Source organism: Leptodactylus fuscus, chromosome 8, assembly GCF_031893055.1.
Source record: "Leptodactylus fuscus isolate aLepFus1 chromosome 8, aLepFus1.hap2, whole genome shotgun sequence".
Taxonomy (NCBI): Eukaryota; Metazoa; Chordata; class Amphibia; order Anura; family Leptodactylidae; genus Leptodactylus; species Leptodactylus fuscus.
The window spans coordinates 36,260,974-36,285,213 of NC_134272.1; the positions used below are offsets into that span (position 1 = coordinate 36,260,974).

General features: G+C 41.7%; 1 protein-coding gene across 1 annotated transcript; it reads left to right on the forward strand.

The window, feature by feature from the left end:
* The first annotated feature begins 6,701 nt into the window (after nucleotides 1-6,701).
* On the forward strand, nucleotides 6,702-22,416 carry SGO2 (shugoshin 2). The gene is made up of 8 exons (XM_075285427.1): nucleotides 6,702-6,837; nucleotides 10,428-10,603; nucleotides 12,853-12,930; nucleotides 13,512-13,600; nucleotides 14,172-14,359; nucleotides 15,241-17,244; nucleotides 20,864-21,005; nucleotides 22,279-22,416. Exons 1-8 carry the CDS (start codon nucleotides 6,702-6,704, stop codon nucleotides 22,370-22,372), a joined length of 2,907 nt encoding a protein of 968 aa, XP_075141528.1. The 3' UTR covers nucleotides 22,373-22,416.
* The last annotated feature ends 1,824 nt before the right edge of the window (nucleotides 22,417-24,240 follow it).

Sequence of the window (24,240 nt, forward strand, 5' to 3'; positions counted from 1 at the left end):
GGAAGTTTTGCAATTTATTTATATCAATATAGATTTCATTAATCTAGTATCCAGAGATTAAGTAATCCTGTTATTCAATATAGGACAAAACCAGATTTACCTAAACACTACATAGATATCTTGTGACAATACATTTCAAATAGCTGAGGATCAACTTCTTAATACGCATATCTTGCATAGAGGGTGAACTGTACAAGTAAATACACTGCAACTATAACTGTTATTGTTTCTTTGCTCCTTTCAATGGAGTAACTGGTTAGCTAAGAGGTCACCCAGGGAGTCATTTGGTTTTGTATTATTGTGTAATATTATATATACACATATGTTTGTAATATACTGTATGTGTTGTCGCATTGAAAGCTCTTTGACTTTTGGGTCGCAAAGCCTTGTGGTGCCTGTATTGGTTAGTTGGAGTGGAAAGAGTGGCTCAGATTTACTTATAGTTAGACATTGCAAACTTCACCAGGTAGTCTGAAAATATGTCAGATTTATCAAAGTGACTGATGTTGCATGATAAATCCATACTTTCCAGCTATCCTGGATTCAGAAGACAGTCCCGTATTCCAGGACCTATCCTGGTCATTGGGAGATATGTCCTGACTTCAACTAAGCTGCACCCGGAGGAAGCAGATGAGTTGAATACAATGATGAAGCATGAACTGTCTGCTCCCTGCTTCACCTATATGTGCCTGTGTGCTCTGGCCCCAGGAGAGCTGCTGTAGGCACGAAGACATGATGTTACACTCATATCGCACCTGAAGCAGGAGCAGAGACTTCTACAAAGCAGCAGGGGAATGAGGACAATATTAGTGTTTTTAATGTTAAACTTTTAGAGCACATGAAGAGGGTCATTAAACTGGGAAGGGCAGATGAAGAGGGGCATTAAACTGGGGGGGAGGACAAATGAGGAGGGACATTAAACCAGTGGGGGGGAGCAGAAGAAAAGGGACATTAAACTTGGTGCAGATCCAGGGAGACATTAAACTGGGGGCAATTGGAGGGGGATATTAAACTGGGGGCAACACGGTGACTCAGTGGTTAGCATTGCAGCCTTACAGCTCTGTAGTCCTGGGTTTGAATCCTGCAAGGAGCTTGTATGTTTTCCCCGTGCTTGCGTGGATTTCCTCACATTCTACAAAGACATACTGATAGGAAAAAAAATGTATATTGTGATTCCTATATGGAGCTCACAATCTACATTAAAAAAACAAACAAAGAAACTGCGGGCAACTGGTAGGGGACATTATAACCGAAGGGGTAGTTGGAGGGGGACAATAAACCGTGGGGGCATCTGGATGGGGACATTAAACTGGAGGAAGCTAGAGGGTGACATTAATGTCCCACTCTAGTTGCCCCCTGTTTAATGTCACCCTTTAGCTACCCAATACTTTAATGTCAACCTCTAGTTGTCCCCAGTTTAAACTGGTGCAGCAGGAGTGGGACTTTATACTGAGGAGGCAATTGGAGGGGAACAATATATGTTAGGGTGACTGTAGAATGGTCGGGGTCAAAGTAGAAGTGGGTGTGGCTAAATTTGTTGTGGTGCGCTATCCCTGGTGTGGTGGTTGTGGTGCGCTGTTGAGGTATGTAAATCTGGTGTATTTATACCACCTTCTAGTTGGTTTACTTAGAATTTTACAACACAATCTTGGTGTATTGTTAGCCCATTGTAGTACATTTAAGCTATGCACCCTTTCTTTGAAAATCCACGTCTACCATTTCGTAAATTTTCAGCCAAAACTGATTATGCCAAAGATGCACCTTGTTTACACTAGTGTGTAGTTCTAAACTACAATAGTAAATCTGAACCACTGTCCATGGTTACCAGTCATAGGGAGAACTGAGTAGATAGTGAGTAGGCTCAGGAAGAGTCTGGTCCTACCAAGGAAAGATGTAGGTGTACTACAACATCAAGCTGGGCTGAGTAGCAGAAGCGGTGAGGAACGCCTCCCTCCCCTCCTGATAGTCCTCCATAGATTTCCTCACTGCTCAGCGTCATGGATGGGCAGTAAGCAACGCCCCTTCTCACAGTACAGCGCAATAGACGCTACTGTGAGATAGGACGTTCCTGACTGACTGTCAGAAACACCCTTCTGACAGTGAAGAGCTACGGTATCGGCACCGATAGCTCTTCACTGGGGGCACAGAACGGGAAAGCTGAAGTGCACTGAATTCAGCACACTGTCGGCTTTCTAGCGGTGTATTAAACCGCATGTGCCCCAAATGGTAAAAGGTCCTCTTTAATATACAACAAAATGCAAAAACAAAAGATTTATGTATAAAAAAAAAGTTTTTCAGTCAAAAGAAATAAGACAAAAAAAAAAAAAATTCGGGTATTGCTGTAATTCTACTGACTCAGGCTAAAGGTAAAATGCCGTTTATACCATATGGTCTCAAGATGTAAAAAAAACCAAATCACAACCCCAAAAATTGAAGTATTGATTTTTTTTTTTTCTTGCAATACCCCCACTTCCTCACCTACATAAAAGTATGCCTTGTACCGAAGGACAGGATAAGCTGTGTAATTAAGGGGTTAAAGGGAGTATGTTGCCAGAACCCATTTCCAGAGATAAGTTAGGATTACCTGAATCAATCTATAAGGCTGAGTTCACACGGGGTATTTTGGACCGGAATTTGACGCGGAGGCCGCCTCAGGTTTCGGTCCAAAATAAGATAATCCTTTAATAGTCCCACAATGAGGAAATTTCAGTGATACAGTATCATGGATGGTACAGTAGTATATAACAAGATAGAAACACATACAAGCTCATGGCAGATAGAGAAATCCTAGGAATCATAGCAACTAAAAAGAAAGAAACACAGACACACTGCAGGATCATTTAGTTCTCTGTGCGGAGTGATGTTAATAATACAGCTGAATGTGGTTGGAGGACACGAAGAGGGGTCACAGCATGTAGATATAACAGGCAAAAACTGTTTTTTGCAGAGGTGGGGACATATGCAGCTATCATGATAACATGTGGTAGTTCATTTGGTAGGCAGTGAGATCTCATGCTCACAGCTGATAGTTCGATATCTTACATCAGCGCTATTGTTCCTTAACCACAAGAAATGTCCCAAAAGAGTACCCCCATCCTTCATCGCAAGCCCCCCTCCTTTCTTCTTACCACTGTGTTCTATCACCCAAAGAAGTCTGAAGCCATCCAGGTAGACAGGGCGCTCCTCTCTTGCCAGGCTTCCATAAACTTGTGTATGTGTGTATGTGGGGGGGTGATGGTAGGTTCCCAGGCTGTAACAGAGTCCCACGTGTCCGCAGTAAAATAAAGAAATACCAGTCAGCCATTGTCATCTTCACCCATCAGTAACAGACTCTAAAACACGTGTGGCTGTGACTGGATGCCAGTCGCGCACTCCGTTCCGGATTAGGCCCAGATGAATGGGACTAGTCGAGAGGAGGGAGTGTCTTCAGGCAGATTCGCGAGGTGAATCACCTGAAGAATGAGCATGTCGCTTTTTTTTTTCTGTTCCGGCTGCCAGAAAAAAGAACTGACCGGCTCCCATTGATTTCAATGGCAGCAGTCTTTTTAGTCAGGATTTTGAGGCGGATTCGGCCTCAAAATCCTGTGAACTCAGCCTTAGGGTATTCTCCCCTTGTGAATTGGTGCTTCAGCAGAAAATGTTAGGCCTGGTTCACATCTGCATTGGTCATCTGTTCAGGGGGGGTCCACATAGGCCTGACTGCTCAGGCCAATCAGCGGCTTCAGCAGAAGGGACATGGGATGTCACAACCAGTGAGGACATCCACTGCAATAAGACATCTGAGCTGCCGCACCGCTCTGGGAGGACACTGGAGCACTGAGGCCAGGTGAGGTTTGTTTTTTTTCATCTCCCCTAGCCTAATTAAAAAATCAAACTTTTAGCCTGAACCTATTTAAGCTGAGTGAGGGACTGCTAGTATTATGGTTATCCATGCTGCCTCTCAGCGACATAAGGTCCTAAGAGATAATCAGTAGGGGGCAGTATGCCGCTGGGAAGCAGCATAGATAACTATAATACTAGGAATCCCTCTCTCGGCATACTGCTCAGGCCAATAAATCCAGCCAAAGGGTCCATTCACACGGAGGAAAATGGTGAGGAATTTTCCACGATGAAAAAAAAGCCTCCTATTGATTTCAATGGATTCCGCTAGCTTTTTTTTTTTTTTTCCACTAGCAGAATTTTCCACTAGTGAAAAAAACAAAAACAGCAGAACCCAATGAAATCAATGGGAGTTTTTTTTTTTAACGTGGAAAATTCCACACCAAATTCCTCACCATTTTCCTCCGTGTGAATGGACCCAAAATATTGACTAGGTTTCAAGGCAGAAACTCTGTCATGTGAATACACGCCAGGATTAATATTGCTGTACATTAATTTGATTTTTGTTTCCCAATAAAACAGAACTATATAAAAGTTGGTGCTGCTGCAAAACCCATAAGAAAATGTTTCACAAGTAGTTTTTCTAAATCCCCCAAATTCTGGGTTGTTTTTTTTGTAGCTTTCAGCATACTGAGTATTACATTCATACAGCTCTATGAGTGGAAATAAAAAAAGTGATGTATTTTAGAAGACGGAGTAAAAAAAAATCTGAAACTGAAAAAGGGCTTTGGTGGGAAAGGGTTAAACAGTATCAGGTAAAGGACTGGTCAATAATAGGGTGAAGAAGACGGTCGGGGTGGTGGGGGATGTTCCGGGAATCTTCTGCAGAATGTTACGAGCGCCTTTATATCGTACTATATCTTCACAGCACGCAAGACACCACGCCGCATGACGTCATCAAATTCTTAGCGCGTTGACTTATTCCTGCCCGAATCCAAAAAGGCCGATTTAGACAAAGACGCTCGGTACGTTGTAGAGAAAACCACGCCCAACCTGAGCCCGGATTGGTCGCTTTCCCTAGCTCTATTAATGCGCATGCGTACTCACTGGGCTCTAAATTTGAATTTTTTTTCTGGGGAAAGCGGAAGTAACGGCGGCTGTGATTGTATATAGAGGTAAGGTCGGATGCCGGCTAGTGCTGCTCGTTTCCTCCGTTACCCGGTAGCGGTGTCAGTGTGCAGCTTATAAGCGGCCCCTGTGTAGCAGCTCATGTTCCTGTTTGTTATTCATGTCGGTAGTGATGGATATCATCCGTATATGTCTCGCTCCTACGTCATATTTCAGCATACATTCTGCAGCTGTCAGGACGTGGCTCTAGTATACCTGCTATGATGTCATGGAGGAGTCTGCAGCAGGCTCTGTGCTTTAGCTTTCTGCCGTAGTTGGCATGCTGATTAACCTCATACTGTTTATCTGCCCCTCCATACAGGTCAAAAGATCTGGTGCAGCATACTACACTGCTCTAATCTATATAGTGCCAGGCTCCCCATAAACTGCACCCCTCCATATTTAACATGCGGACTTATGCACACTCTCCAGATTTTACTTCTGGGCCCAAACCCAGGCCATGTGCTCTGACTTGTAGTATACAGTATAATGACCCCCACCCCCCTCAATAATATTGCCTTTCCTTGTAACCACCATTATAATATCTCACTTAGTGGCCCCACACTGTAATAGTGCCCATCATTGTAGCACACATTATAATAACCCCCATCCAATAACAGTGCCTTTCGTGGTAACAGCCATAATAATATTTCACTTTATGGCCCCCACGCTGTAATAGTTTCCTTATTGTTAGCACAAAGGATTATGAGCCCCACACAGTAATAGTGCCCTTCCTTGGAACAGCCATTATAATATTTCACCTAGTGGCCCCCAGACTGTAATGGTGCCTTTCCTTGTGGCACATAGTATAATGACCCCACACACACAATTACTAGTAAAAACACATGCCCATCTAGCCTTGTTCTTTTGGAGGTGATGTCATCGTGTCTGTCCGCACCATCACACCATCCTAATCCACTACAGTGAAACCTTGAGATGTCCGCCAAAAATTGTATGAAAAAAGTGGTCTAATAAAGAGGTAGCTTTCTCAAAGAAGATGGCTAGGATGCAAAACTGAAAATCCATCACAGGAAAGATGGGGTGGTCTTTCAGAGAGGTGTCACTGTATATCGGCATTGTGCGGACGCAGTTATAATTAAAATTGGGACATACCATCCAAGAGCCTCCTGGAAAATTTGGGAGAGTTGGCAAATATCTCATTAGTACTTGGCTATCTGCTGCTGTTTTTGGTGCTGAAACTGGCAAGCTAAGGCTGAACCCATCTTTTGTTTTGGTTTTGATGTTCATTCTGTGCACTGAAGAATTTAAAACCGCAAGAAGCAGAATAACACAGCGATCACTGTATAGAAGTATGTGGATTAGACAAGCAGCCGAGCTGTGACTTCTGAAATTCTACAGTCAGGACACAAGAAGTACCTGGATGTAGTTTCAGCCACCATCTAATTTTCAGCCGCCAGTTCACTTTGCTTAGACAGACTTGATCCATTTCAGCTGCATTTACTTACTGGCTATATAGTTTTCCTGTTCCTACACAGACAATAATGAATGTAACGGAAATGAATGCTTTTTCACTATTTATCCTTTATGGCTATTAAAAGGGGAACCTGACTCCCAAAAAATAAAAATGTAATAAAGCACTGGCTCAATAGAAAATCCCAACTGTTATTTCTGCTTATTGATAAGATACTCTTTTAATAGATTGTTTTTTTTTTTTCTCTTCTCCTTATTCACAGAATAGATGCAACTTCTACGAAATGGAATTTACATCCAGTTCATCCGTTTCCACTTTTCAATCTGTAAAAGAACGAATGCGAGAGAAACTCAATGGGTCTTTAAAGGCTGTAAAACTGCAAACTTCTCTTGCTGCAAAAATCAAGACAAAAACTTTAAGTAAGTATAGATTTTGTATTTTTGATATAAATAGGGGAAAGGTAACATACGGGTGCACTGTAGTTTAATAATGCTATATAGCAGGGGTAGGCAAACTTTTTTGTTTGGTGTGCCGATTTAAATTAAAAAAATCAAAGATGAGGTCCTCGGAGTGCCGGGCAATAATTGTAAGGCTGATGACACCTATACTAAAGTCATATAGCAAAAACCACAACATGGGGGTGCTGTCATACTGCGCTCCAAGCCACATGCGCTTACCACTATTTGCCTGGATATACATGATCTTTTCCATTAGAAGCAATGTAATTACACGTGTAACCCACAGTTAGTGGTAATGTATGTGACTGGTAGCAGAGTAATGTAACACCTGTAAAGCGCTGACACACAATGTACCTGGATGCTGCATCCAGACCCCGGCCGTTAGTAACTTTAGTATTCTGTAACGCAGATTAATTTCAGCCACTTTTAATTCCTGGTGGTGCAGTAACAACAAAACCCCAGCCAGGAATTAATGGGTGTCATACTTACACCAAAGTGACTGCACTGGTGCCCAGGAAATGGATTTGGCTATAATTGCATCTGGTTACATTGTCACCACCCAATAGAATCACGCTAAGGCCCCACAGGCCGTAATTGCAGCGCTAAAGCGCTGCGGAAAGAACCGCTGTGTGAATGCATTGCGGTTCTTTCCACAGCGCTTTTAAGAGAAAGTTCACAGAGTTTTCCTCTGCGGGCTTACTCTTAACATTATATCTACAGAAAAGCCGCCAGCGTTTCCGTAGATATAATTGACATGCTGCGATTTGCAAAGGACCTGCTCTATAGTTTTCAGCTCTTCAATACACAGCCACAAAAAGAATGGCTGTATATACAGGTCCTTAGAAATGTATAGGTCTGTACTTTTATACACAGTTGTGGATAATAAGTCTGGTCATGTGTATTACAGGTTATCAACTCCATGTGCCTCATATTAATAGCAATTAACCCCATCATGTCACTAACATTTACCCCTGTGTGATTTATATAAGAATTACAGATATGTGAGACATATGAAGGTAATAATTAAGTAAATATCTTCATTATATAGGTCCTTTATTAGTACCTTCATATGTCTCACATATCAGTAACCCTTATGTGAAGCACACTGGGGTTAATGTGAGGGACATGATGGGGTTAATTGCTATTAATGTGAGGCCCATGGACTTACTAAAACTAAAGTAATAACCCCAAATGCCTGACATTAATAAGAATAGTTAGTAACCCAAGCATGTACCTGGTGTTGTTTTCACTTTGCTCAGCAGAGCTTCCTCTCCAATTCAGGGCTGCAGACGGCAGGAACTCCTCACGTGTAGCAGCAGACCCAGGGAGCCCTTATTCTGTACAGTGAGAGGCTCACCTCTGATTGGTGGGCAGGGAGAGAAGGGGGCGTGTCCTACATCTCAGCTCTAGCAGAGCACAGAAGGGATGCTATCTCAATTTAATGCATGAAGGTTGCGGGCTGGCTGCTGTGCCAGCAAAATATGCCTCCCGTGCCACTCTTGGCACGTGTGCCAGGGGTTGCCGCCCCTGGTATATAGCATTGTGAAATAACAGAAATAACTGTGCTACCAGACCCTTCTCTTCTGTAAAAAAACAAACAAACAAACAAAAAACCAACAACATTCCCTTAGAAGGATTATCCACTGTCTACAATTGATAGTCTAACCTTAGTATAGGCCATCAATATTAGATCTACATGGTTCTGACACCCATGACCCCCACACATCACTAGTACTGGAAGTTCCAGGTGTTGAACCTCCGCAGATCTAATATTGATGACCTATCCTGAGGATAGGCCATCAATTATAGAAGGCGGGTAATCCCTTTAATTAAGGGACATCTGCAGTTGTCCTCTAGCCCATGCTGTGGCCTGCTGTAATGTTATGACATAGAAAGCTGTAACTCGAAGGGAACCTGTCGGGTCAATTTGGGACACTAAAACACCCCCAATTCCCATATTTATTTATCTATAAGTCCTACTTTACCCCTTCATAAATTCTTTTTGAAGGGTTCAATTTGCAAAATGAGAATACTGCTCTAGCACCTCAGAAAATTGGCAAATCTGCCATGGTGCCTGAAAATGATTCCAACTAAATGTGCCCTCCAGATGCCTGACTATCCTCCCATTCTATGTCATGTGTCCAAAAAGCAGTTTTATCCACATGTGGGCGATTTCCATATTTGGGAGAAAGTTTGCAACAAATTGTGGCAAGTATTTTTTTTTTTTTTTAACCCCTTGTGAAAATCAAGACAGAGGAATCAGGGTTATGACCAATTTTGGCTGGAGATGGGGAAAAAAGTTACTATTTCCAGCTGTAGCCTCAAAATAAAATGATAAATTGATTCTGAGGCCCGGTTCCTATCTGCGTTCGGGATTCCGCTTGGGGACCCCCCTTCCCGAAATGAAACCAAATACGCATAGAACAACGGTTACCTGGGTAAACACGCGGACCCCATAGACTATAATGGGGTCCGTGTGGTTTCTGCTCGGTTTCCGCATGAAAAATGGGGAGAGAAAAGTCCTTCAAGCAGCATTTTTCTCTCCTCATGTTTTGTGCGGAAACCACACGGACCCCAATATGGTCTAATGGGTCCACGTGTTTTACCAGGTAACTGCTTTTCTATGCATATAGGTTTTTATTCGGGGGTCCCCAAGCAGAATCCCAAACACAGATGTGAACTGAGCCTGACTATAGTATACAATTATTTATATTGTATAATTAGCTGCTACAGTTGTTACATATTTACCTTCATAAGAATTCAATCACTGGCTTTTTAACCCTTTCCCTGTCGAGGACATCAGCTCTCCGTCCTCCCAGGGTGGCAATTCAGAAGCGGAAGACATAGCTACTATGTCCTCCCTACTAATGCCTATATCTCTGGACTGCCTGAACATATCTTGATGGTTTGAAATTCATTTTAAAGATGAGAATCTCATCGTCAAAATGATATCAAGCACATGATGATAAAATATATAGTTTTGGAGCGATTCACTGTTAAAAACGCTATTTGGCATTGAGATCCAACCGCAGATCTCAATTCCCGACTGCATTTCAACAGTGAATCGCTCCAAAACTTTAAAGAGGACCTTTCACCGATTTAGGCATAGGCAGTTCTATATGCTGCTGGAAAGCCGACAGTGCGCTGAATTCAGCACACTGTCGACTTTCCCGATCTGTGCCCCGGGTAAAGAGCTATCGGTACAGTGTGAGCGGGGAGGAACGCCCCCTTCCTCTGCTCACAGTGCTCGTCCATAGACAAGTATTATCAGGAGGGGAGGGGGGCGTTGCTCCCCACTCACACTGTACAGCGCGATAGGCGCTGCTGTGGAGAAGGACGTAACTGACAGACTGTCAGGATACCCTTCTGACTGTAAAGAGCTACGATACCGGCACTGATAGCTCTTTACCCGGGGCACTTACATATCAGATGGGATGGAAGATTAAATTTTAAACAGATTGTTGATGGAAAAATTGTTAATCGTAATGATGTTTTTATTTAATAAAAACCACTACCTCTTCATTATCCAGTGCTGTGTTTGTGTCTTGTAGATAACTCCTCCATTCTGAAGGTTTCTCTAAAGCATAATAATAAAGCTTTGGCATGTGCCTTAACCACCGAGAGAGAGAAGTCAAGAAGACTGGGAAATGATATAATGTTTCTACAGAAGGAAGTGAAGATGCTGCATTTTCAGAATGCTTTGCTCAGGCAAAACCTAAGTATTGTGGTAAGTCTTAAACCAATTCAGCAATGGTAGGCCACAAATACGATCCATCTGGGATAAGTTGCTGGCGTGGATGTAGTTTCATACACTGATGGAAATGGCGTGTTTTGTTTCTGCAGCATGTGCATGGATTTCTTCAAGTCCCATTTAGATGCATGGCACTGTGTCAGAAATTCCTGGTGTGAATAGGATTTTGTTCTTTATAGTGTCTGTAAAAACAGGATGAAATGCAATTATCATGGCTGCTTCTCACATGCTTAGTAGATACTAGAGATGAGCGAGAACTATTCGAAACGGTAGTTTCAAATAGCACTCTCCCAAATGGAGTGAATGGGAGCGGCTGGCGCGCAGGGGGTTAAGCGGCAGAACGCCGGCTGCGTCTATTCCTATGAGAGCGTGCTATTCGAAACTACCGTTTCGAATAGTACTCGCTCATCTCTAGTAGATACTTGAACTGAGCTGTCAGTGTAGGACATGTATATGTGCTGAAGGAGTCAGTGTTATGTTTATCCAGCGGTTAAAAGGAGTCTATCAGCACCAAAAACATTATTAACCAGCCCAGTACTTTATAAAGAGATCGACGATGTATCCAGCAAACACCTTCTTGTTTAAAACATAGCCTTTAATTTAAAGTATCCAGAATAAAACAGACTTAATAATTGTATTTCAAAAATGGTGCATGATGGCAGATGGAAAGAACGACAATTATTAAGTCTGTTTTATTCTGGATACTTTAAATTAAAGGCTACGTTTTTAAATAAGAAGGTGTTTGCTGGATACATCGTCGATCTCTTTACTATTTACCTCGGGCTGAGAGGCTGGTCTCCGTGCAATTCGCACCAACTAAAGAGGACTATAACACGGGATTATTACTGTGGATACTACACCTGATTATTATCCAGGACACGTGAGTGAGCTGACACGCTTATATATTTTTTTTTCTTCCAGTACTTTATAATACTCAATTTGTTTGTAGAATGGCTGCTTGATTTTGATTTAAAAAAAAAAAATGTTTATTACTGTACAAATAAGATAAGAGAGCTCAATAAGTGTTCTGGGGCCGCTGAGCATCGTAACGCAACTGAACATCAGTCAGGATAACCAACGTGATTTAGTTCACATCAGTTGTGCTGGTTCTGTTGTTACAATATTTGCAAAGTTCTATCTACAATTTGTTCAGATGAACATATCCAAATTGGAACTGATATTATTATACTCTGGGGTCTCTTTAGACCCCAGAGAATGAAAAACAGAGTCCTGGTGATGGGGATCAACATCAAAAAACCCAACTGTGTTACCTTTCCTGGTCTCCGGCATGACACCCTTCTGTCTTCGGGTCCAATCACAAGCCTCTGCGGTCACCAATGTCGGTTAGAAGACCCAAAGTCCGCAATGAGTCACATCAGGGCCCAGGATAGGTGAGTAAGACTGGTTTTTATGTTTAATCGCTGCTTTTGGACCACTGCTTATTATACTCTGAAAGTCTGTAGAGCCATGCTACTAACAAATTATAGCATTGTACTCATGACCCTGAGCACTATAAGATACTGGGGCAGGTTTAATAACATTATTGCTGCTGACTGGCATTGTGTACACTTTGTTGATGCCTTCTAACTGGACATCAGCACCGTGTAATTGCATGATCTTGGCAGACGCAGCTCGTAACTTCACTCTTCACTATCTTCTTTTTTTCTTAAGTGGAAGAGGAACAATAGGGGAACAGAAGAGATGTTTGATTTTTATTTTATTTTTATGCCTACTTAAATAGGATCTTTTACCAATTCCACTTCTTTGCATCCTTTAATAAATTCAGCTACATTCATTCCAGAACAGTCAGAATCTTTTCTCTATTCCCTACCCAATAAATCAGTGTAGTTAGTCTGTGTCTGATATGGTAGACTCTCTACTGTCAAGTGAGTGTTGTCAGGCCAGAGCAGACAAGGGGATGCAAGTCATACTTCTGCCATGTTCTGTCTTGTCTGGTGTTCCTCCCCACTCACACTGTACAGCGCTATAGGTGCTGCTGTGAAGAAGGACGTTCCTGACAGACTGTCAGGAACGCCCTTCTGACTGTGAAGAGCTACAGTACCGACACAACTAGCTCTTCACCTGGGGCACAGATCGGGAAAGCAGTATATAAAACTGCATGTGCCCCAAACCATGAAAGGTCTTACTTCATATATGTTGGTTTGCTATTAAACTTGTCAACTTATAATTGTAAAATAACTGCATTTCCTGCTTTGTTTTTGCAGAACAAAATGCTTAAAGATATTGATGTATATATGAATATAAACTTGCCTGCAGCTATTGAAATCAGCGGCACAATGGAGGTATGTTCTAATTTTTTCTTCTATTTATTTAATACCATGAACTATTAAAATCACAGTTGTAACTAGACAGAGCAGGGGAGAGATCAGCCCATAGGGCCACGTTAATGGAGTTAAAGGGATTTTGCCACAAAAGACATTTATGGGATATCTGCACAATATCCCATAAATGTCTGATACACCCCTGGGACCCAGTCGTCTATAAAATGAGCCCCTCCAGCTTCTGTACCCCACTACTTGCCCAGCCGTGACCTTGCTGAGAATACTTTTAAATATGGATATGCTATAAATTTCTTTTGAGGAAAGACCCCTTTAATACGGCTGACTTTAGTATTTTGCCATAGATATGTATGTGGATTCAGTTTTGGTTTAGCTGTATCAAAGTTTTTATGAAGCATTACTTTTTTTTAGCTCCGATTCTGCATAAATTATAAAACCACTTGTAAATCCACTGGGTGGGAACACACAAAAGATTGCAGAGTGGAGATGTTCAGAGGAGAACTTTTTGTTCAATTGTTACTGAAGGTGGGAAAGTGAAGAAACTATATTTTTCTGCTTTGTACTGTAATATATTTCTTCTCTAGTCCTCAGATCGCTTATCACTAAATCAAACCAAGAGTGAACGTTTTAGCCAGAAGAGTGCGCTGTCTTTGGATGAGGATCAAGGCTTTAGGTAAGGAATAAAATATTTAGCTTTCTTCCATTCGTTGCTTCTGCTAGGTAGTTCAATTCAAGATATTGCTTTACTGTCCTCTGCTTTTGGCTTAAATGAAAAACCATCACATCGAAATACAATAAAATAAGGAATGGAAGCTGGATATTATGGTTGTAAAAACAGACCATACGTGGATAACGTCGGTGCTCAGTCTGTTATTATTAATATCCCATAGACTTGAATGACCGAGAAGCTATTGATTCAAGGGGGGGGGGTGTACTTTGTGTATTTTTTCACACATGGCTTTTCTATTTTGGTCTCCTTTTTGTTGAATTAAAATGAAATATTGAATCTGTGAGTTGTTAATCGGGGGTTGTGTTTACCGCATTGTAGGTTCTTCTGAGGACTAGATTTTTTTTTTTTATGTCCTAATATGTAAAATCATAAATTTCAAAGAGGGTGTAACTTTGTTTTTTACAAGACTGTATTACTGAAGATCTTTTATACTGACATTTCATTATTTATTTTGTGGTCTTCTATACAATTTACTAGTAAAGTAATTGTTTTCTTGTTGTTCTTTAATTCATAGGCTAACAGGAATGGCATTAAGGGTTCCTTCCCATTCTGTGGGCCAACAGAAACACGGTGACCAAACCATTCAGAGGAATGACGAAAACCATATTATCATTCCACCTTCCTCATTTACTACTATTGCCATAGAAAACCATGACAGACTGGATAATCCAGAACATAATACCTTAACATTTTCCTCCAAAGGTAATCATTAGTTGTATGAGGATGGCAACACTGCTTTCAGTGACTACAGAGATTCCTTATAAATATACCAAGATTTTTCCATAAATCATACTATGTTATTGATAAATGTTATGTCTATGAAGTTAAAGGGGCTCTATCATTGGGAAAAATCATTTTTAACTAATCACATCCTTGCATAGTCTTTAGAAAGCCTGTCCCACACCTACCTTTAGTATGTAAATTGCCTCAGTGGTTTCTGAATAAGTCCGTTTTTATTCATATGCTAATTAGACTGGTGCACGATACATCATGCACCCTCTTTGCTATTGTTTCCTATGGGTGTTTACAGCACAGGCTGCTGCTACTGATGATGACTTCCTTCTTGCACACACATAGGAGAGAATAGCAGAGTCGAGTGCTGCTGGGAACTTCCTGTGCTGGCTGGAAGCTATTTAGCATATGAATAAAAACAGACTTATTCAGAAACCACTGAGGCAATTTACATACTAAAGGTAGGTGTGCGATAGGCTTTCTAAAGGCTATGCAAGGATGTGATTAGTTAAAAATGACTTTTCCCAGTGATAGAGCCCCTTTACGTAGGGATTGTTAATGGACGACAGCGCATCCCCATGAGTGAAGACTGGTAGTCATGGGGGGGGGCTCAAATTATGGTTTAGTCTGATTTCAATATTGCCATAAATTGTGTCTTGTTACTTGTGTATTTCCTGACCCCATATGTATTATTTCTCTTATGTACTTGTTCTACAAAAAAAAATCAGACATAATGAAAACGTCTCATATTCGAGCGCAAAAACTTCTCCCATAGGAATGGTGAAACGCTTTTACCTTTAGACATTGTAGGTGCTGCCAGCTTTAACATAAAATTGTGTATGTATTTGCAGAATACAGTGAGAACAGAAGCCGAGATTCTCTTTCCAGTGTGAAAGTCAGCGATGGCATACTACCTTTGAGTGAAGTGTTTTCCTATAGCAACAGAAATTCACAAAGTGGGGGATTTGTCACCAAAAGGAAGAAAAGATCTACAATGTCTCATTCCAGTACAGTGTCTAAAAAATCTGAAAGTAACCAGACCAGGAGCTCAGCAGGCACGGGATTGGAGAGCTCTCCTAACACACATTGGGAGTTGAGCACAGATGTTACCGTCTTTCCGGCTTTGGGACACACCGGCTTAGATAGGGCGGAAACCTCTTCTACTGATTCTGCCTTACAAAAGGACAGACTATCAGCAGTGTCACATTGCTCTTCACTCCCTCAACAGCTGGACACTGATCAAAACAGAAGTGCGGACAAAGACATCAGCAAAGGTTTATCTAAAGAACAAGGCGTACAAAGTACAAATAAACCAGAGCTGGTACTAAATGAGGAAATTGGTCATCATACTGTTGATGGGGATGTAGGCCAAGAGAAAACAATATATGAAGCGGATATGGAAATGACTTCAAGCGAGTCTGCTTCAATAATTGCAGTGTTGCCTAAAAATAAGACAAAAGCTTCCAAAGAGAAGTCTGGCATACCTGTCAAACAGTCCGGCACATTAAGAAAAGTGAAATCCATCCGCAAGAAAACCGGATCGTCAGGTGAACAAGTCAACAGTTCGTCCAATGGCAACAAAAAGGGAGACGAAGAGAAGTCCATTGCAAATGTGGCAAGTGATAAACATGATTTTCGTAGAACATATGTATTACCAGGGCCTGTAGCAGAGGAAAGGCTTGATGTCTTAGAAAGCATTACACAATCACACCTTGAAGTGTCAGTAGCTCGAGATCCCTGTGCTGTAGGGAAAATGTGTCCAGAGAACACCACAGTATTAAATAGTGGAAAGAGCGAATTGACAATAACCGTAGAAAAAGAAGCAGGAAATAGTGCTGATGTGGCACCTAAGAAGAGGAAGTCAAGAAACCTCAAAGAAGCATCACACGTGGAAAACTCCAGAAAAAAGAAACGGAAAACGCATAAGAATCCAAAGGATCAAGAACAACTAGCAGAAGAGAATGACTTCTCCCATAAACCTTCTGAACAAATAAGTTATGGCAAGAAAATAGTTGTTGTGGCCGAAATTCATGAGCCAAAACCACAAAGAGAGACCTATGTTATAAGTGCAACAAAACCAATCCCAGTGGCAAATGACCTAAAATCCAGAGTTCAGAGAGTTAATCACAGGAGAGAAACGTTTGTAGTTCCTGAACCAAATCCCTTGGTCTCCGTCACCTTAAAAACATCCGTCTTAGAAGAAAGGAATGACACATTTGTACAACCACAAAACTACCCAAACTCTCGTGTCCCTACAGACGTCTCTGCCAAGATTGCTAATAAACCAAATGCCACAAAGGCCAATTCTGAAAAAGAACATTTTAATCCCATCTCGGACCCAGACGGTGCACATGACCACAAGAAGCAGAACAGCAGATGTTCAGAGAAGAAAGCCCCATCAGTCATCTTTCCAGAGTTGGACAAAAGAAAGACCTATATTTTACCCAATAAGCAAGATGACTTTAGGAGTGAAAAGACTACTCTTGCCCGGGAGAGCTTTATGAGAGACGCAGCTAACAAGTTGCTTGATGTCAGGACAAATAAGAATGACTCTTTTATGCTTGAGATGGTTAGTGAGTCCATACTTGATAATACAATGGAGTTCTCCAGTTTTACAGAGTTCCCATCGGCCACCAACCCTGACAGCACTTTTACAACCGACATGTCCTTAAAAAGTATTCCTGCTCCTGAACTCCCGGGGTCCGAGGATTGTAGTAATAAGGAGACTGGTTTAAGCAATATTAATGTTCTAGATGAAAATGACAACGGCCATGGAACAGACCCATATGAAACGGAGACTGGGGAAAATCAGCCATGTAAGGTTGAAGACCAAAGTGTGGAAATCCATGAAACAGGTACCTAGTAACATTGCTGTATATCTTTGCCAAAGTCTTTCAAACCTAATGTCTTTTATATAGTTGCATATGGATTTTGTATTTGAAAACAATATACCAATATATAAAACAGACAAAGTTCAACAAAGTGTTAACCAACAAAAAGTATTCTGCATTAAAATGATTGGATGCAGATCAAGACCCTGTAAACCAAAACATACGGTGGGCAAATAGAAGGGGGTGATGAGAATTTGACCAAAATAATGAACAGCACAACATAAAACAGAAGACAGGGCAAAAAGTATATGGCATAACCTACATATAATAAAAATATACAACATTTTATGGATCCAAAAACAGCACACATAAATTAGAAACAACAACATGGTAGTCTAGTATGGTCCATGATAAAATCCCTAAGCGAAAGACTATTCCTGCTAATTTGTATTTTTTGTGTTTGGCTCAAATTTTACATATATATATTACTAGCAGGAGGACCTGGCTTCACACGGATATATTTAATTTTTTGTTTGTGTAGTGGCCCCATAAGAATTGTCCAATTTTGCACTGGTGTATTTTGTATATCGTTTGTGTGTGTCCATTAGCGTCATGTGATCATGTGTATCTCATTTCGAATATCAGTGAAAAACCTGCGATCTGTTGTTATGGAGCCCTGGAGTAAAGCTGTGTGTATGTGACCTTGTGTAACAGTGGCATTCACAGCGCCCTGCCCCTTTAAGGCTGACATAAAGTAGTGAAGAAAAATGGCTCGGTTGCTATGGAAACCTGGAGTAAAACTGTAATATGTGGTACTCTGTTAAGAGCCATGTATCTAATCCTCCAGCGTGTGGTACTGTGTGCATACGCACGTATCTGTTCCACTGGCATGTGGTTATGTGTGGAGTGGTGCGTATCTATAGCCTCCAGCGTGTGGAACTGTGTGCAGACGCGTGTATCTAATCATCCGGCATGTGGAACTGTGTGAAGACGCACGTATCTAATCCTACGGAATGTGGTACTGTGTGCAGATGTGCATATCTTAATCCTCCGGCATGTGGAACTGTGTGCAGACGCACATATCGAATCCTCGGTCGTGTGGTATTGTGTGCAGACGCACGTATCTAATCCTCCCCTGTGTGGTATTGTGTGAAGAAGCGCGTATCTAATCCTACGGCGTGTGGTACTGAGTGCAGACGCGTGTATTTCATCCTTTGGCGTGTACAACTGTGTGCAGACGCGTGTATTTAATCCTACGGCATGTGGTACTGTGTGCAGACATGCGTATCTAATCCTCTGGTGTGTGGAACTGTGTGCAGATGCGCGTAGCCAATCCTCTGCATGTGGTACTGTGTACAGACGCGCGTATCTAATCCTCCACCATGTGAAACTGTATGCAGATGCGAACATCTAATCCTACGGCATGTGGTACTGTGTGCAGACGCGTGTATCTAATCCTATGGCATGTACAACTGTGTGCAGACGTGCGTATCTAATCCTACGGCATGTGGTACTGTGTGCAGACGTGCGTATCTAATCCTACGGCATGTGGTACTGTGTGAAGACATGCGTATCTAAACTTCTGACGTGTTGAACTGTGTGAAGAGGTGCGTATCTAATCCTCCCCGATGTGGTACTTTGTACAGACACATATATCTAATCCTTCAGCGCGTGGAACTGTGTGCAGACGCACATATCAAATCCTCGGTTGTGTGGTATTGTGTGAAGAGGTGCGTGTCTAATCCTACGGCATGTGGAACTGTGTGCAGACATGCGTATCTAGTCCTCTGGTGTGTGGAACTGTGTGCAGAGGCGCGTATCCAATCCTCTGGCATGTGGTACTGTGTGCAGACGCACGTATGCAATCCCCTGTCATGTGGTACTGTGTGCAGACGCGTGTTTCTGATACTACGGCATGTGGTACTGTGTGCAGACGCGTGTTTCCTATCCTATGGCGTGTAGAACTGTGTGCAAACGTGTATATCTAATCCTTCCCTGTGTGGTACTGTGTGCTGAGAAGCTCATCTAGTTCTCTGGCATGTGGTACTGTGTGCAGACGCGCGTATCTAATACTATGGCATGTGGTACTGTGTGAAGACATGCATATCTAATCCTCCGGCGTTTTGAACTGTGTGCAGATGTGCGTATCTGATCCTCCCCTGTGTGGTATTTTGTGAAGAGGTGCGTATCTAATCCTACTCCGTGTGGTACTTTGTGCAGACACGCGTATCTAATCCTTCAGCGTGTGGAACTGTGTGCAGACGCACATATCGAATCCTCAGTCATGTGGTACTGTGTGCAGACGCACGTATCTAATCCTCCCTGTGTGGTATTGTGTGAAGAGGTGCTTATCTCATCCTACGGCATGTGGAACTGTGTGTAGACGTGTGTATCTAATCCTCTGGCGTGTTGAACTGTGTGCAGATGCGCGTATCCAATCCTCTGGCATGTGGTACTATGTGCAGATGCATGTATCCAATCCCCCGGCGTGTGGTACTGTGTGCAGACGCGTGTATCTAATACTACGGCATGTGGAACTGTGTGCAGACGCACGTATCTAATCCTCTGGCGTGTGATACTGTGTGCTGATCTGTGTATCTAATCTTCTGATGCGTGTATCTCAGTTTGGATATCAGTGTTGGATTGTGAAAGACTTGCAGGTTTGTATTGGCTAAGGGGGGGCATTGTGTTGGGAATGCTGTATCTCAGCAACGGTACATCCGAGCAAGTTGGAGTCTCATCTTAAACCTTCCTGGATACCTGAAGTATCTCTGTACCAAATTTGCTAAAGATTGGTCCAGTCGTTTGGTCGCGCATAAAGAACAGACAGACAGACAAAAATTCATTTTTATAAGATAGAGAGATATCTTATATCATATCTGAGCTGTGTAATATACTTTTTTTTTCTTTTTTTTTTTTATGTAACCCATTTTTTTTTTTTTTTGGGAGGGGGGGGGGTTGTGTTGCAGATCAGGCCCCTGTATTACAGTCTTGAAATTAACTAGTCGTCTGATATGTCAAAAGTATGGAAAATTAACTCAGATTTAAGATACTTTTTATTTATTTTTTTATTATAAAAAAAACGCTACAAAATATGCAGCTAACTTGAACTGGGATTATCTGTCATACAGTTGAAGGCCTATGAACAAGAGTAGTGCTATTCCTGGAAAGAGGCCCCTCCCCATTATCAGAGTCAGCCCATTTAAAGGAATTGTCCAAGAATTGAACAAAGTACGGGGGGAAATGTAACTAGAAAAAAAGAATCCTACTTGCCTGTCCAGTCCTCTCCTAGCCTACTTCTTTATACATCCTATACTGTTACTTTCTTCTGGATGTAATTATTACGTGTTTTTTTTTGTTGCTATAACTGGTTAAATAGAGGTGACTTTTGATGACTATTTCTACAGACCAGTACATGAGGGACGTCTGGTTTAAATTTTGCTCTGCCCATGTTTCAGATTAATAGAAGTCCTCAATAGAACATTGTGTTCAATTTGATATATAAGGTATTGCATAAAATATTGGGGGAAAAACTGAACTATGGGCTTCTTACCATGTGTTGGGATAGATATTTTGGTCAGAATCTGTTCACATACGCACACATAATAATGGTTTTTTTTTGTTTGTTTGTTTGTTTTTACAGCTATTAAGCCGTTTCGGGATCTGACGAACAAAAGTCTTGGCACCACTAAACAGTCTCCGACGTCTTGCTCAGAAGATGAATCTCTTGCTTACACTAGGAGAAGACGCAATCCTGTTAACTACAAGGAGCCTAGTTTGGGAAAGTAAGTTGAAAGAAATTCAATGAGTTTTGTGTCTAGATCGTATTGTCTAGTTATGAATTCTGTATAGTGTCAGGTATGAAGTATGAATGCACCTTCAATCCACAATACATGTCCCAGGATGCAGATCATTCCTTTGGTCCAGGATGTAGACCATTCAATTGTAGAAAGTCAAACTATTTAGAAGTTATTTAACCAAGCGGTCAAAGGCCTTTGTGTTGGCTTTCAGCAAGCTACAGTATGGTTTATACCTGAAATCTGCAGGGTTTGACCCATGTATCAAGTAAAGGGAAAATATGGCCTCAAAGGCATGGACGTCATACCATAACACATGTTGTATAACCATCTGCATATAGGAATATGGTTGTGGAATACAGATGATTCTATGACATCAAGCACATGGACCTTTAACACTCTTAAGCTTCTCAAATTACATATTTGCGAGAGAGGTTATGATTTTATCATCATGTTTGGTATGTCTGGACTTGTTACAACATTTGGTATCACTGGCTGGGTATATACTAGGTGCCCATACAGATTTAGGGCATATTTCAAAAATTGGTCATAATCCTTTGGATTTGGTAAATGTAGTTAGCCATCCCTAGTCAGAGGTGTTAGGGCCCCTTCACACGGCGTAAGCGCTCGGCTCATTCCGAGCCATACACGCGAGCGCTTCTAAACACTTCCCATTCACTTCAATGGGAGCGCGCGTAAAGACGGATTTACGAGCGCTCCCATTGAAGTGAATGGGAAGTGTTTAGAAGTGCTCACGTGTACAGCTCGGAATGAGCCGAGCGCTTACGCCATGTGAAGGGACCCTAAGGGGGGGGGCTGTGTTAGGATCTCTAAAATATAGGTCATGGACAGAACTCCCTTTGTCAGAGATACAACCAAGCTTTGGGGGTCTGTCCACTTTCTTGGCTAATCTCCACAGCCAGGCTTGGAAACGTTTTTATTTTGTATACTGTTTGCTTTCATTCACACCCTGAAGAGGGATAATACTGCTTAGCTTTGTTACCTTTTGTAGTGCCATAAAGCAGCACAGCTGTAAGTGCTCTTGGTATATGTCTGTCTCCTCTACCATAAGTGGTGGCTTGTGGAGCGATCTGTATGGCTGTGCAGATATTGGGGTCGCTTCACTTGTTTGTAGTCTAGTGTCAGAGTGGAAGCAGAGCCCACCTTTTAAGGGTCATATTCTTGTGTGGCCGGGGGAGCTGCTTTTGATCCCTGACACATTTATCAATAGCTAAATTTATCCCCATGTATTTACTTTCAGAAAACTAAGACGTGGAGACAGTCACACAGATACTGCCTTCCTAACCTCGCCTGTTACAAAGGGAAAGAGTAAAAAAAAGAGAGAAGCAAAATAAAAAGGTAAAGTCAGAAGAACGTGGACCTCGAGATACATGAAATCAGGATTGTGGGCGTACTGGAAGAATTCATCATTGTCACTTGTTTAACTGCTTCTTGTTATATACAGTAGGTCACTATAAATTGTTCCTCTAGAAGTGCCCACATGGAAAGTGCATTAGGTTTATTCATTATATGTATATTAAATATGTACAGAATTGTATTCCTTTTTGGCCTTTTAAATAGGTTTTTGTGGCAAATATTATATTCTTAATTCTTAGTATAGGTCATCAAAGATCAGCAGAAGCCCAACAGCGCTGATCAGCCGCTATATGAGAGAAGAGCTGGGAGTAGATTGCTTTGGTTTTCTTTAGCTGCTGTGCTCTATTACTGTAGCTCAGATTCTATTACAAGTGAATAGAAGCTGATCTGCATCAACATGGCCACTACACAGAAAAGAGTTCTCTGCTTTCAGCTCAGTTTTCCATATATTTGTGTAGTGAAGACTTCAGGCTGTGAAGTCTCTCCTTAGTAACATTCTAAATGAGCATTGCTTAGGAGAGCCCATTCCATGGACAGTGTGTAGTCTGTTCTATACAATCTTCATATGGCTATTATACAGGCATCAGGAAGTTCCTTTACTTTCCCCAATTGTCCCTGCACTGAATTAACTCTGATTATAGTGATTGCCGCCAACTTTCATTCTACAGTCCTTGCCTGCCTACTTCATTATAACTCTGAGCGTTGTTTTAGTGCTCAGTGCAGCCCTATATCTCTCTTTACAGCATGATCATAAACATCTAGGGTGATGTGCTGGGAAGAAAGACCTGAGCTAGAGCTGTACTGACTGCTACACTGCTGTGCAGGCACTGTAACATAAGTTAGGTTATTATCAGGGCGCATACAGTGCAGGGACATCAGAGGCAGGCTAAGGAGCGTTTCTGCCTTTATGCTGGCCATACACAGGATGTATTCTGCACACGATACACCCTGGCCCACCTTTACTAAAGCTGGTGCATCTCACAGCTAGTGGCCAAAAATGAGCCTTAACTTGGCACATTGTAACGTATCTCAGCCTCTGCGTCTCGCTTCCGTGATGGTTAATACCACTAGTTTTAATATAGGATTCTCAATTAACTTACACAGAACCACATGTTGTAATGTTTTTGTCATCTGCTTACCATATGACACTTTAGCAGTCTGTGGAATATGTACATATGCATTTTGTTTATATAATGTGGACTATAGTCAGTTTGGTTGAAGAATCAGGCCCGGGGTCTGATATTAACATATTGTACTTTATATTTAGTGTACGGTTTGTTTCCCACAATTTACTTGTGCTCTTTAATAAAGATTATATTCAATAGTCTGCTCTTACTGGTTTCATAATGTCTGTGCCCTATATCAATGTTGTAAATGCTGTACTGACAGCAGTATATTGTCCATATAAAATAGGATTGTTCTTAGATGCTCAACTGTAGCTTATGGACCATCTCTACTGAGCGAACTAATAGCAGTAGGTGGAATAGGCAAAGAATGGGAAAGGGATACCTCCACAAACTGATTGTCATGGGGGAGAAGACTCCCGATCATTGCAGGTTCATAACGCTTAAGGTAGGTCTACAATTATTTATATTTTTTCTTCCCCAATGGAGGAAGAGATATTGCTGTCTGACCTGAACCCTGAAACACAGGAAAGACTATGCTGAGCTTGGGGCTTCTAACGTCTGTCGTCCTCTGCTTGGGCATCATAGAGGATGATATGCAGAAAGTACCGTCTTTCTATGTTCATACCATTTAATGTCCACACACTTAACTGTAAAAACTCAACAAATCCCTACAACTTGTAATAGATGATTCTGACCTTATGGTTTGGTGCACAGCTTTA

Bases quoted from the DNA above. Each gene is read 5' to 3' on its own strand.
- SGO2 (XM_075285427.1), top strand. From the start codon at position 6,702: ATGGAATTTACATCCAGTTCATCCGTTTCCACTTTTCAATCTGTAAAA. The intron at 14,360-15,240 runs GTAATCATTAGT...ATGTATTTGCAG, and splicing joins CTTAACATTTTCCTCCAAAG to AATACAGTGAGAACAGAAGC. The intron at 17,245-20,863 runs GTACCTAGTAAC...TTGTTTTTACAG, and splicing joins TGTGGAAATCCATGAAACAG to CTATTAAGCCGTTTCGGGAT.